General features: G+C 40.2%; 1 protein-coding gene across 1 annotated transcript; it reads left to right on the forward strand.

Annotated features, from left to right (window-relative positions):
* The first annotated feature begins 519 nt into the window (after positions 1 to 519).
* ip6k2a (inositol hexakisphosphate kinase 2a) lies at positions 520 to 11,439 on the forward strand. Its single transcript, XM_079841740.1, has 5 exons — positions 520 to 1,355; positions 3,501 to 3,714; positions 5,648 to 5,814; positions 9,805 to 9,980; positions 10,068 to 11,439. Exons 1-5 carry the CDS (start codon positions 1,145 to 1,147, stop codon positions 10,698 to 10,700), a joined length of 1,401 nt encoding a protein of 466 aa, XP_079697866.1. The 5' UTR covers positions 520 to 1,144; the 3' UTR covers positions 10,701 to 11,439.
* Positions 11,440 to 12,996: the final 1,557 nt, after the last annotated feature.

Consider the following 12,996-nt stretch of genomic DNA (forward strand, 5'->3'; position numbering starts at 1 on the left):
AAAGCAATTTTTGGCTGCATGACTGTTTATCATCACAAAATGTACACTATATGGCACAGCACTTGGATAAAGCAAACAAGTACTCAACATTCAGTATACTCACACATGTGATGACTGATGTGTCTAGCTTAGCAATCTCAACTGCTTGATTTTTTTTTTTTAGATAAAAGCTAAATTTAAACTATATAAGTATGCCAATCTAACTTTTTCCACATTTATCCTCCTCAAAGTACTCAATAATACTATATAGCCTATAGCAAATAGCATGTGTATAGTAAAAGGCACTATACTGTTGAAGAAGGGGGAAAAACTATTTAAAAAACGATTGTTTATATTGTTAAAATGTTTTTTTTTTTAATGTTTTTTTCATTGTAGAATATGTGGCCAAGTCAATGTTATCTGCTAGTCTTTTCAGGTTTGCTTTCCCCCGTTAAGCTGCATTTTCTGCATATTCGTGTTGTGACCCTAGCGAGTGGCTTAACGTGTGCACTTTACAAACGTCCCTAAGACATCCATGTCACAGGGAGAAAAACAGCTGAGCTGCTCAGCTTCACCCCCTCCTCCACCACAGACTGTTTTCCATCTACTTCCTCCCCTCCCCCACCCTTCCTCACTCTTTGTTCGCATTCTGTCCTCTCCACTGGTTGCCACCCTACACCGTTTCCGGCGCTCTGATTGGCCAGTTTGATATTAGAGGCGAGGCTTGTGAAGCAGCGCTGACATTTTCTCAGTTCGGTGAGAGATTACGGCGTCAGTGGAAGAGCTTGAGAGAGCGGTTGACACTAAGCCGTTCAAACTGCTCTTTCTCGGTGTAATCCCACAAATTTCTCCCTTAGAACAAGTATAGAGCACTTTTCTAAATAAGAAAGATACAAACTAGATGACTCGTGTCATAAAAGAAAGGATTTGAATCAAAACACAGCTTTTTCCTGTCGTGTCGTCTTTCTTCCTCATTCCGGTTTCTTTTGTTTATGTCCGGCAGTGTACTGCTGCATCGCTGACTGTGAGTAAACGATAGAGTGAATCAAGAAAACAAAAAACGAACGCAGAGAGAAATATAGAGAGACCATCTCGTCATTTTAACCGTCTACACGTCTTGTGGTGTCCAACTGGACCAGGAGCGAGAGTCTAATGCCCCCGGAGGATGAGCCCAGCCATCGAGGGGATGCAGACAGAGCCGCAGGGGTATTTGGGGAAAGGTGTGCTCCTTGAGCCCTTTGTGCACCAGGTCGGGGGACACTCGTGTGTGCTTCGCTTCGGGGAGCAGACGATATGCAAGCCCCTCATACCCCGGGAGCACCAGTTTTACAAGAGCCTTCCTGCGGCTATGCGGAAGTTTACACCGCAATATAGAGGTAAGTAATAATTCGACGGATTATTCTGGTTTCCTGGCTATACAGGCTATTCCTTTCTTTTTTATAGCTATCTTTTTTGCGTACAATATGATATCATTCAGTGTGCTAGACTGTAAAAAAACATCTTCATGCTAAATGAAGGCCAGTAGTGCTGCTGTGTTTCCGTCTTAACACTGGTTTATCAAGGGGGCGCTGTTGTAATATCATAAATTCTTAAAGGGACAGGTCACCGAAAAAAAAAAAAATTGTCGTAATTTACTCACATTCACGTTGTTCCAAACCCACATGACTTTCTTTATTTCGTGTAACAGAAAAAAAAGACGCCTGTCAGTCACATTCACATTTTTTAAAATAATGAAAGTGGTTACTAACTTTCTATGGAGGCAATCAAGTCACGTTTAAGTGACTGGGTGTACTACTATCCTTATAAAACTCCCTTTCAAGTAGGGCCCCTAAAAGGTAAGTTATGACATGCTTAAGCAAGGCTGTACTTTAACACAAACACTTAGTTTTCGCTTGAGGATGAAATGCCTGAATGTGGAACGCTTCCCAGCCTGACAAACTTGAAAATAAGCAGCAATGGCAAATGTTTCTGTCTGGACCAAAAGACTGCTGACATGACATCATTGACTGTCTCCCACACTCTTGTGGTTGCAAGATTTTGCTGTCATTCCTGAGGATGCACCTGGAAAGACAAGTTCAACCAGTTTAGATATTTGCTTCTGTCCACCGTCTCTACTTTTTTCAAATAAACAGCCGTGTTTGGATGCACACTGCAGCGTTCATATGCTTCAAATGCGCTGATGATAAGTGTGCAGGACATCTGGGTTTTTTTTTATTGGGCGAGGTTGAGGGATGGGTTTGTGATGTCAAAACAGAATCTCGGACATAATCTTTGTGGTTGTTTACTGTGTCTTGAAATGCATTTATTTTCCTGAACGGTAGGAAATTACTGAATTTAGTGCATTTGACACTTCTCTAAATTGTTTCCTTTTTTAATGTTCTGAATCTAGATGAGACTTTGGGTGTTTATAATTTTTTTTTGCATTGTTACTATTGTCATTACAATACAGCATATCATTATTATAATACAAAAAAAACTGATGAAATATTTAATTTACATTGGATGATTAAAATGTATGCGTCACGGTAGTATTTTTTTTGTTATGCCTTTAATTTAAGCTGATTTAAATAAATCATTGCATATTCGTTCATTTTTTTACTTTGATGCATTAAAGTATTAGAGTAATGGGAGGCCAATGAGAATCATCATTGGAAATTATGTAATAAACAACACACAAAATGTTTTTGATATATATAATATCCCCACCCCCCACCCCCCTTTGATTTTAGGTTGAAATCACTGATCTATATACATTTATGAATTCAAGTGGTTGAAATTGACAATGCAAATGTCTCCTGTATGTCTCATAAGACATTTTAGACTATTTGGGACTGCCTGTCAGTAATACATTCTTGTAATGTCCTCGTTTTTCTTCTGTGATTTTCCCAGGTTATGCTCCATTGTGTTTCATCTGATGCTTTGATGATATCAGTTTTGAAGTCATAAAGTGATATGATTTGATATTTGATAATAAATAGTGTTGCTTTGATCATATCTTTAGCCTCTTGTCATTTGTTTGTGGGCTGGTTTCATCCTTGTTCAGCAATTGATTGAACATAAACGTTCCTTGTGGTTTGCTATGACCGATTGAGAACCAATCCAGTGAAGTCACGGCTCCTGTTCATTGGCTGTTGTTGTTTCCTAGACCTCTCTCTTCCCAACCATCTCACTCTCAATTTCTATGTTATCTTTCTCTCTCTCGCTCTCTCTCTCTTGCTCTCTCCCACCCTCAGTATTTCTGTCTTGTTTGTTTATGGATTGTATGATTCCTATCAGGTTAGGACCAGCCCGTGCTGTCGGCTCAGTAGCTTTTGTTAAAGACTGGGGAGCTTTTAAGAGCAAAAAAGAGAAGTGGGTAAGAGATGTTAAAGATTTCCCAGACAGTTTACTTTAAGCTCGGAACTCTGACTACTTCTTCTTTGCTCAAGTGAAGTTATTATGGTTTCACCTCTGACCTCATTTTTTTTTTCTCTCTCTCCTTCTGTCTTCTATTCCATCTCTCTCTCTCTCTCTCTCTGCAGGTGTGGTGTCGGTGAGTTTCGAGGAGGATGAGGAAGGGAATTTGTGTCTTATTGCGTACCCTCTGCACAGTGAGCTTGGGGACCTGGAGAACGTGGTGCCCTCGGCCGACCTGGAACCCAATAACAAAATAAAATGGGTCAGTAAGATGCTGCTGGACAATGAGGGCTACAGCAAGGACCGGTCCAGACACACTCGGAAGGATAAGGACAAGAGGTGAGGGGACAGTAACAGTTTACTGTGCAATCTGCCTCTCAATATGCATAATAGATGCATAGAAAAATAGGATTGAAGACTAAAGGCTGTTCACACCAAGAACTATAACGAAATTAGTGGTCACACCAGGATATAGTTATGTTTATTCTAAGCGCACTGCAGTTATATCGTCTGCTGCTTTAAAGCAGGATGGATTCTGATTGTTTGTCATTGCTTTTATCGAAAAAGAAAATCTTTCCAAAAGTGATTCCAGCAGTATGGTTTCTCTGTGCTGTAATCGGTTTAGTTGTGGTGTAGACTATTCTTCTATATTTAGAACGATGAACTGAATGAGGTACCTTAGGCCAGAATGTCATAACTTTGGAGTGTATCTATTTGGGCCTGTAAGCAACCACCTAGCAAGTAGGGCTGAGTGATTGATTAAAATAAAATCGTGATTATGGCTTAGTACTATTATCATATTACAAAGGCTGCAATTTAATTAAATATAGCGGCTTGGTTCAAAGTAAATGCTGCTCCATGTAAAATCCATATCTGCATCTGCTCTGGTTTTTGGGTCTCTTATGTCATGCATTTGGGAACACTACTTGTGTATTTATAAGTTTGGTATTGTAATTTTAGAGTGAAATAGTATTATAACAATAGTAAAATTTCTTATTTTGTTTAATATTTGTATTTAATAATAATCATCATTATAATAAAATAATCATAATAAAATATATTATTTTAGTCATATTGATATAATTACAATGTACTTTTTGGCCAAATTGTGACGCACTAAAAAAATGCCTTTAAAAAAAAATCGTTCAGCCCTTCTAGCTGAACACCCAGAACAACCTAACAGCTGTTTAGCAACATGCAAAAAAACACTCAGATCACCTTAACAACCGAATAGCACTGCCCCGACAACCACGATTACATTTATAGCACAGTTTTGCATTTAACAGTGCATCATTGGATTAATTAAAATCCAAAACGAATTCTTTAAATTTCTTCTTTTATATAGATTTGTATTTTTGTGGCTATTCAATTTTGAACCCCGGAAATAAAGCTAAGTTATGTGTGCTAAACCATTGCTGAAGTAACAGTCATTTACCAGATGCTGAGGTTCAGAATCTTTATCAAGGTCACAATGCTGACAAAACACGTGCTGTTCCTTGGGGATCGAACCAGCAGCTTTACAGTTAGCCGCTTTAAGCTTTAACGCCTTGACCACACCACCCCACATCTCTTGAATAATACTAGCCTGTGTTCTCCTGTAATAATGGCCCTGCTCAGTACTTGTCTGACTCAGTGAGAATGTGACCGATCGTAGTGTCCTTGTCGTCATGAAGAGGCGATGAGCGCACTGACCCACAGAACACCCAGCTGGGCAGAGCAGATGCACTCTCCACTCCTGGCAGCCGGACTGGTGCAAATGTGTGATTTGAGCCAAAGTTTAGCAAGGGGTTATGTAACCAGTGTAGCTTTGTGACTTAGAAGTGACCTCTGTGTGAATGGGGAAGGGTGAAAGAGCAGATAAAGGGCATTTGTTCTCCTTGCAGGATTTAGGATTTAATGAATCATAGGTAATAACCCACCATACAGCTCTCTACTATAAAACCGGAAGGAAATACACTTGTCCGAGCTGTAGCAAACATGCATGTCGCAGTAGCATTAAGTCATAATCATATTGAGATAATAATAACATAATAAGATAACATTATTATTTGGAGTATGAACTCTTGGCCCAAGCCGGCATGAATCCAGAATGATGTGGTTGCTTAGTTGAATGCTTTTATCATATTGCTTCAGCCTTCAAGCTAATTTGGGTGTTCTGGTTCCTAGGGTGTTTGTTCAGATCTCTATTAAAAAACATGTTGAGTTCATACAAACAAGTAGTCTGATCCAGCATGTCTGTCTGGCTGACCCACCTCTGTCTTCACCCCTCCAGTGTGAAACGTGAGGAGGAATGGCTCAAGCAGGCCGAGGTGTTCTACTGCAGTCTGGAGGGGAGCAATGCTGCTGGCCTTCAGCTCAAGCACAACCCCTGGAGCCTCAAGTGCCACCAACAACACCTGCAGAGAATGAAGGAGAACGCAAAACACCGCAACCAATACAGTATCCTTTAGTGCTGCCACAAACTACAACAGTGGATTGGTGTTGTGTTGTTTACTGAGCAGCGTACCGTGGGGTTTCAACGATCAACACACCCAACGCCACCGCAATAACACCACACACACACACCGATACATACAAAATAAAACAATTTTGTATGCACTACTGTATGCACTACTGCTACGAACCCCGCTTTCAAAATGCTCGTCGTTGGGAAGGTCGCAAGCAACATAAAAGGACACGTGAGACAAAAAGGCAATATAACTATTGATACCACTGCACTCACGTCGCTGTTTAGGCAACTGGTGAAATGAATCAAAATCAACTCTCTGGCACAAATACTCACAAACAAACAAAAACTTAGAGCAACAAGAACATCAAAAGAAACACTAAGAAAACACAGCTTGTCAGCTACCGGCTTGACATCTGGATGCACACGAAGCTCATTAGAATGCAGCCCGTCATCCACAGCGGCCATAGCTCGCTCGCAACCCGCGAAAAGTTCAAACGGCTGATGACATCAGCGGGGGGCAGCGCCGACACATCAGCGGGTCTCTGGGGCGTTCTATCACTACACATCAAAATTTGATTGGCTGATGACCCATGTCAGTCAAAGTTATGATCCAATGGAAAATGGCAGCTTCAATGGAAGGCTAGCTATTCTACTAGGGCCTTGTCCCAAATGGCACCCTAAACCCTCACGGTCTTCCTCTGAGTCCGCACTTTCACAACATAATGCCGCTTTAAATGCCGGGAAGAAATCTGCGTAACCCGCACCAGTGGTACCACCGATACCTTCCGGGCAGAAGTGCGCATCGAGGGCGCATATCGACCTCAAAGGGGGGCGCTCGCGAGCACCCTTCTGAGACCTAAAATTACAAATGGGACACGCTGCGGTCTCGTGGACTTAACGGACACGCGCAGCGGCCATTATGAGCACACAAGACCAAAAGTGCACATGAAGTTTGCATTTGGGACAGGGCCTAGTGCTGGTCCACGGAGCTGTGATGCGTTATACATACAACTGTTCAAAAGTCTTGGGTCAGTAATATATTTTTGAAAGGAAATTAATACTTTTATTCATTATTACACATTTAAATCCATCAAAAGTGACAGTGAAGACATTCATAATGTTACAACAAATTTCTATTTCAAATGAATGCTGGTTTCCACAAAAATATTAAACAGCACAATTTTTTCTTGATCAACAAATAAGCATATTAGAATGAATTCTGAAGGATCATGTGACTCTGAAGACTGGAGTAATGCTAAAAATTCTGCTTTGCCACCACAGGAATAAATTACATTTTGAAATATATTAAAATACAAAAAATCTAAATGATATTTCACAATAGTACTGTTTTTACTGTATTTTTGACCAAATAAATGCAGTCTTGGTGAGCAAGGAGACATATTTTGAAGAACATTAAATATTTTGAACTGTAGTATGTGTATATTTACATACAATATATTTTGCTATAAAACACACACACATATATTGCCAATGAAATGTAAATGATGGTAATATATAATTTTAAAAATAAAGTATGTAATACAAATTAATGATGGCAAATAAGAATTATTTATTATACAAAAATGCTTTACATTTATAATTTAATCATTTTAAACACCTGTTTTACCCAGTTTAAAAAATAAATTTTATATTATTTTGAATATTATCACATTTTATAAATATTATATAATATTTTAAATATATCAGTTTAAATGCCTATTTTACTTATTTGTAGGGTTGGGTATCGTTTGGGTTTTTTTCGATTCCGGTGCCAAACCGATACTTTTAAAACGGTTCCGGTGCCTAAACGGTGCCTGAACCGATACTTTTTTAAAAAAAAAAAGGCCACAAAACGAGGTGGATGACATTAAATGGCTTTTTATTTATTTATTTTTTATTTAAATTGAACCATTTATTAAAAGTTTAATGTATACTTAAATGTATGAATATAAATAAATACAAAACACAATTTACTTATTTACAAATTATAATTGACTTATTTACAAATTCACAGTAAAACCTAAGCCACCTAACCCAACTACAACAAGCCTAATATAACTCTTAATTACAATAATAACAGCAGTAGTCTGTATTCTTGGTATGCTACTAACCAGATTCGAGCTTCAGCTCTTTTTTGAAATATGATCATATTCTCTGGCTAAATATTTTAGAACCCATCGTCTTAATGTTTCCATGGCGACGCGTCGTGTTTCTCACATGACACACAGCAGCCGCAATAGCGCTGACAGCTCAGCTGTATCGGGTTTATTTCGTTTTTTCTTTTTATTCAAAATATTCACAAACTTCTTAACTGTGTCACGAACTATCTGATGTTCAAACGTGTGAGTGAATGTGTGTTAGTTGATCTATAAAGCGCAATGGGCGGCGCCATGTTAGTTTGCGCCTCAGAATCGGATCTGTCGGATTTACAACACTTGAGAGCATTCTCGTCTCACGAAATACATCAAAGTAAGTGACCAGTGAACTGGAAGAAGAACAGAGTAAACGCTATAGTTACTATATAATGTGCATGTATCTGATGTGAATAAAACATGTAACGTTAGTCAAATTATAATCGTCTGAAAGGATTGTCATAGCCGCTTTCATAGACATCAGTGTGTGTGTTTTGCTAGTATCTACTTATGAGCATTTAAATGTCTGAAACCTGAAATAAACATGATGTGGTTGAAAACACTGAATAGTTGTCATGAGTTGGGATGTGAGCAGCGCTGAGCGTCTGTCTCTGGCTCAGCCAAAGCGCGAAAGCACGTTTGAATTTTGGCACCGAAATGAGGAACCGAAATCTGCGTTCTGATTCGGTCCGGTACATACCGGTTATATAAGTACCGGTGCCATATTGGAACCGGATTTCGGTACCCAACCCTACTTATTTGTTCTTAAAAATCACTAAAAATAAATGAAAATAAATACTCCTAGATATTCAATGCACCACAAATAGCACAGCACATTATACAGCTTCTTTCGTATGCCGATAATTAGAATGACACTTGTAAGGAAAAGAAAATGAAAGCATTTTATCATGCAACTAGGGATGTGACGGTGAGGAAATTTCCCCACCGGTTAATTGATGTGTGACAACACCGGTAATACCGGTATCACCGAAGGCTTTTAAATCACTAATTCTATCCAACCGAAAGTAACATGCACACTACCGCTCTGAACTGAAAACGCGCCAGTGCGCACACACCGTGAATGACAGCTCGTCTGTAAATACGCGCTCTGTGAGGCATTGGGCGCGTCTCAATCAGTTCCCTAGTTCAGTAGTCAGGGCACTGATCAAGCATTGATCAGTCTATGATTGAGATGCATGCCATGAATGAATAACAGTTCGTCCGTAAAGCCTTGTTTATACTCGGTGCGCGCGGCAAAAATAAATGCGCGCAGTCAGCGTAGCGCGGAGGCTAGCACTGCGGAGCCAGGCGAAAGTAAACAATGCGCACTCTGTGCGGCCGTGCACATTTTACTTTCGGTTTTGAATTAGCGCCAATTCGGTGGCGGGTTGCTTGAATTGTGGGTTCATTAGCCTATTATTTTTAATGAAAAACACAACAACAAAACAAATGACAAACTCCCTTAAATAGGCGCTTTTACGTTTTGCTTTGAAACCCAATCTTCCGCGATCATCTCAGTCAGCTCCACACTCTTAAATCTGATGAATGACTCCTGCCGCTGCCGAGACTCACGGTCGGATCCTGCGATACGTTCCGTTTTTATTTGTATTGTCTGTTCTCTAACTGAACTAAATTATTTTATTACTATAAAAAAAATCTAAAAGACGGTGGGCGGTGCCACAGTGGGCAAGTGATGTAACCGGTGTTGAGTCTGGACACCGGTAACACCGGCAACACCGACTATCGTAGCAAGCCTACATGCAACAAAAACAAGGGTTAATTGTAAAGCATGATTTATAGAAAAGAAAGGAGAATCTGTGTTTCCCTTAACCCAGCACCTCCCATCAGAATTCATCCTGTTGGAGAACCTGACGTGGCGTTACACGGTTCCATGCGTGCTTGATCTGAAGATGGGGACAAGACAGCACGGGGACGACGCCTCCGAGGAGAAGAAGGCCATGCAGATTCGCAAGTGTCAACAGAGTACCTCCGCCAGCATCGGAGTGCGCCTCTGTGGCATGCAGGTTAGCGTAGCTCTCAAACGTGATTCCATAAGGTAAATATTAGAACGGTGATGTTTCATTCACACGCTCCTCTTTGCTTTCCTCCAGGTCTACCATTCAGACACAGGGCAGCTCATGTTCATGAACAAGTACCACGGCCGTAAGCTGACCCTGTCTGGCTTCAAAGAGGCCATCTTTCAGTTCTTCCACGACGGGAGACGCCTAAGGTGCGAGCTCCTGTCGCCGGTGCTGCGGAGGCTGCGAGACATGCAGGCGGCCCTGGAGGCCTGTGAAAGCTACCGCTTTTACTCCAGCTCACTCTTGATAATCTACGATGGAGACCCTCCGCGATCCCGCCATTCTCCAGAGGATGGGCTTTCGGAAGAGGAGGAGGAAGACGACGAGGAGGAGGAAGAAGAAGAGGAGGAGGAGGAGGAGGAAGAAGAAGAGGAGGGAGGTGCTTTTGGATTCCCTCACGGCGCAGGTGCGGCCAGCAGCAGTAGCAACAGCGGTGCTTGCGGGGGCGGAAGCAGCACCAGCAGCTCTGCAGGGGTGCGACGCATGCCCAGGTCAGACAGCGGCCCGGCCGTAGACGTACGCATGATTGACTTTGCCCACACCACTTGTAGGCACTACGGGGAGGATAGTGTTGTCCACGAGGGGCAGGATAGCGGTTACATCTTCGGATTGGAGAACCTCATCACCATAATTTCCCAACTAGAGGATCATAGCACCGATTAAACCACAGCTTCATTTCAAACCGGCAGGGCGTTGGAATGAGGAAATGCTTCTTTCTCTTTCTATTCCTCATTCTGTCAGTCCCTCGAGATGTTCAGCTCAGTAAAATCTCAAAACTCCACCTGTTCAGTTGTTTTGGTGTCTTTTTGCTGATTTTTGTGTGCGTAGAGGATTAAAAAGGGTCGAGAGGCTAACATTGAAACGTCACATGATCGGCTTCCTCTGTGTTCAGTAGATTTACTCGCTCTTCCTATGTACTTTTACAACGTTGATGCCGTTGCCCTTTTTCGTTCTATTTATTGAGAAGATAAAGGTTATTTACAAAAGAAGGACCTGATTTTGTTCCCGTATTTCCTTGAGAAGGTTCCAGAAACTTTGATTCGCTTCCGAGCACTCCTTATTGGATGAAGGAACAGTAGGTGGCGAAAAGGAAGACCGTTAAGTGTCGCTCTACAGCACCGTCCCGTTGCACCTTTACCCATTGTGAAGAGAGAACTATATTCAGATAGTTAGTTGACATACAGAGACTATGATAAAGCTTTATTTATTTGTCATATTTCTTATATAAACTAAAAAGAAAATTCAAAAAAGATAAAGAAAAGATTCAAAACTACATTCCATGTTATTAATGTTACAATAATGATATTAATAAATATTATTATTTGACATGTTCAGATACCTCTATCTTATATCTGTTGTACACGGTATGTTGGAGGAAAAATAAAAATTGTTTGTGTTAAAATCTGGTCTTGTACTTTTTTTCATCCCAGTTTTGATCTTTAGTTGGTCTTAAATCTTAAGTTGGTTAAAATCTTTACGGTTTGTTGGATTTTATTAAACTAATTAGCTTAAAAATCAATTGAAGGAGCATTATTGTGTTCACCCATAGGATTCTGTTGACTGGTATTGCTAGTCATGTAGTTGTCATAGCCATCAGAGAGATGGAGAAAATAACCACACCACTACATTATCTTGAGTTTTCTCTATCTGCCAAACTTTTAAAGAGGGGTCTTGACCAAGTGGCCTGACCTTATCCTCTTTACTGGGTGTTTGAGAATGTAGACGCTGATCTCGGTTACAAATAGACGTGCATCACTCTTACACAATGACGCACATATGTAAAACAGACATGCCTTAAGGCAGGGGTATGTTGATAGACTTTTTACTCCAGTGACTATTTCTCAGGGAAGGTTGATTATAGAGTACATATACATACACTTCTGGTCAAAAGTTTGGAATAATTTAAGATTTTTTAAATGTTTGAAGTCTCGTACACTAAATAAGGCTGCATTTATTTGATAAAAAAAATACAGTAAAAACTGGAATACTGTGAAATATTACAATTTAAAACAAAATTTTGTTTTCTAGTTTAATATATTTTAAAATGTCATTTATTCCTGTGGTGGTAAAGCTGAATTGTCAGCAGCCATTACTCCAGTCTTTAGTGTCACATCCTTATGCTGATTTGGTGCTTAATTATTAATGATAATATTTAATATTAATATTTTTGTGGGGGGAAAGTCTTTGATGAATAGAAAACTCAAACAGAAATATTTTGCAACGTTATAAATGTCCTTACTGACAATTTAACACATTCTTGCTGAATATAAATATAAATTCTTTATTTAAAGCTGCACTATGTAACATTTTCGCAGTAAAATATCCAAAAACCACTATGCCAGTGTTATATATTTTGATCAGTTACAGTATCCAAATTTTCCCAACTATTTGTAAATTGTGAGAAAAGACTATTTTAACCAAGGAACCGGGACGTGAGGGAGTCGCCTGCCGATTGCGTCATATACATGCGTTACCCTCGGTTTCCACAAAAACGCTTTACTCTCACTGCAGTGTGAACAAGGGTCACAGCAGCCACCAAGCGAACGCACAGAGTAACGTCATAACTTCATTTTCAACACTCAGATGTATCTAATATGATAAACAGAGCTGCGTTACCTCATACTCGTGACCGGAAAAGCGGAAATGGCGCCGGCGACTGTGGCATAATAAAAGTCCCGCTAATCCCTTTAATAATCGCATCCATGAACATGATTTCTGCCCGAGTCCTATCCCGAATCTTTTCCACCGGCTGTGAGGTGAAGACCACATGTCCCAGGATTCTGGTTCGCTCAAACTTGCCGTCATCAAACTACGCCTTTGTTTTGAACAGGCGACCTCTAGTGGACGGAAGTTACATAGTGCACCTTTAAAAAAAGATCAATGAAAATTGTTAAAAATTGATAAATAATAGTAAATGTTTCTTAAGCTGTAAATCAGAATGGTTTCTGAAAGGATCGTG

The sequence above is a fragment of the Gobio gobio genome (genome assembly GCF_949357685.1).
Source record: "Gobio gobio genome assembly, chromosome: 17".
Classification (NCBI taxonomy): Eukaryota; Metazoa; Chordata; class Actinopteri; order Cypriniformes; family Gobionidae; genus Gobio; species Gobio gobio.

What these genes read in the sequence shown, in the direction of transcription:
- ip6k2a (XM_079841740.1), top strand. Translation starts at nt 1,145, where the DNA reads ATGAGCCCAGCCATCGAGGGGATGCAGACAGAGCCGCAGGGGTATTTG. An exon ending in CGGAAGGATAAGGACAAGAG is followed by an intron (nt 3,715 to 5,647) that starts GTGAGGGGACAG and finishes TCACCCCTCCAG; the next exon opens with TGTGAAACGTGAGGAGGAAT. An exon ending in AAAACACCGCAACCAATACA is followed by an intron (nt 5,815 to 9,804) that starts GTATCCTTTAGT and finishes ACCTCCCATCAG; the next exon opens with AATTCATCCTGTTGGAGAAC.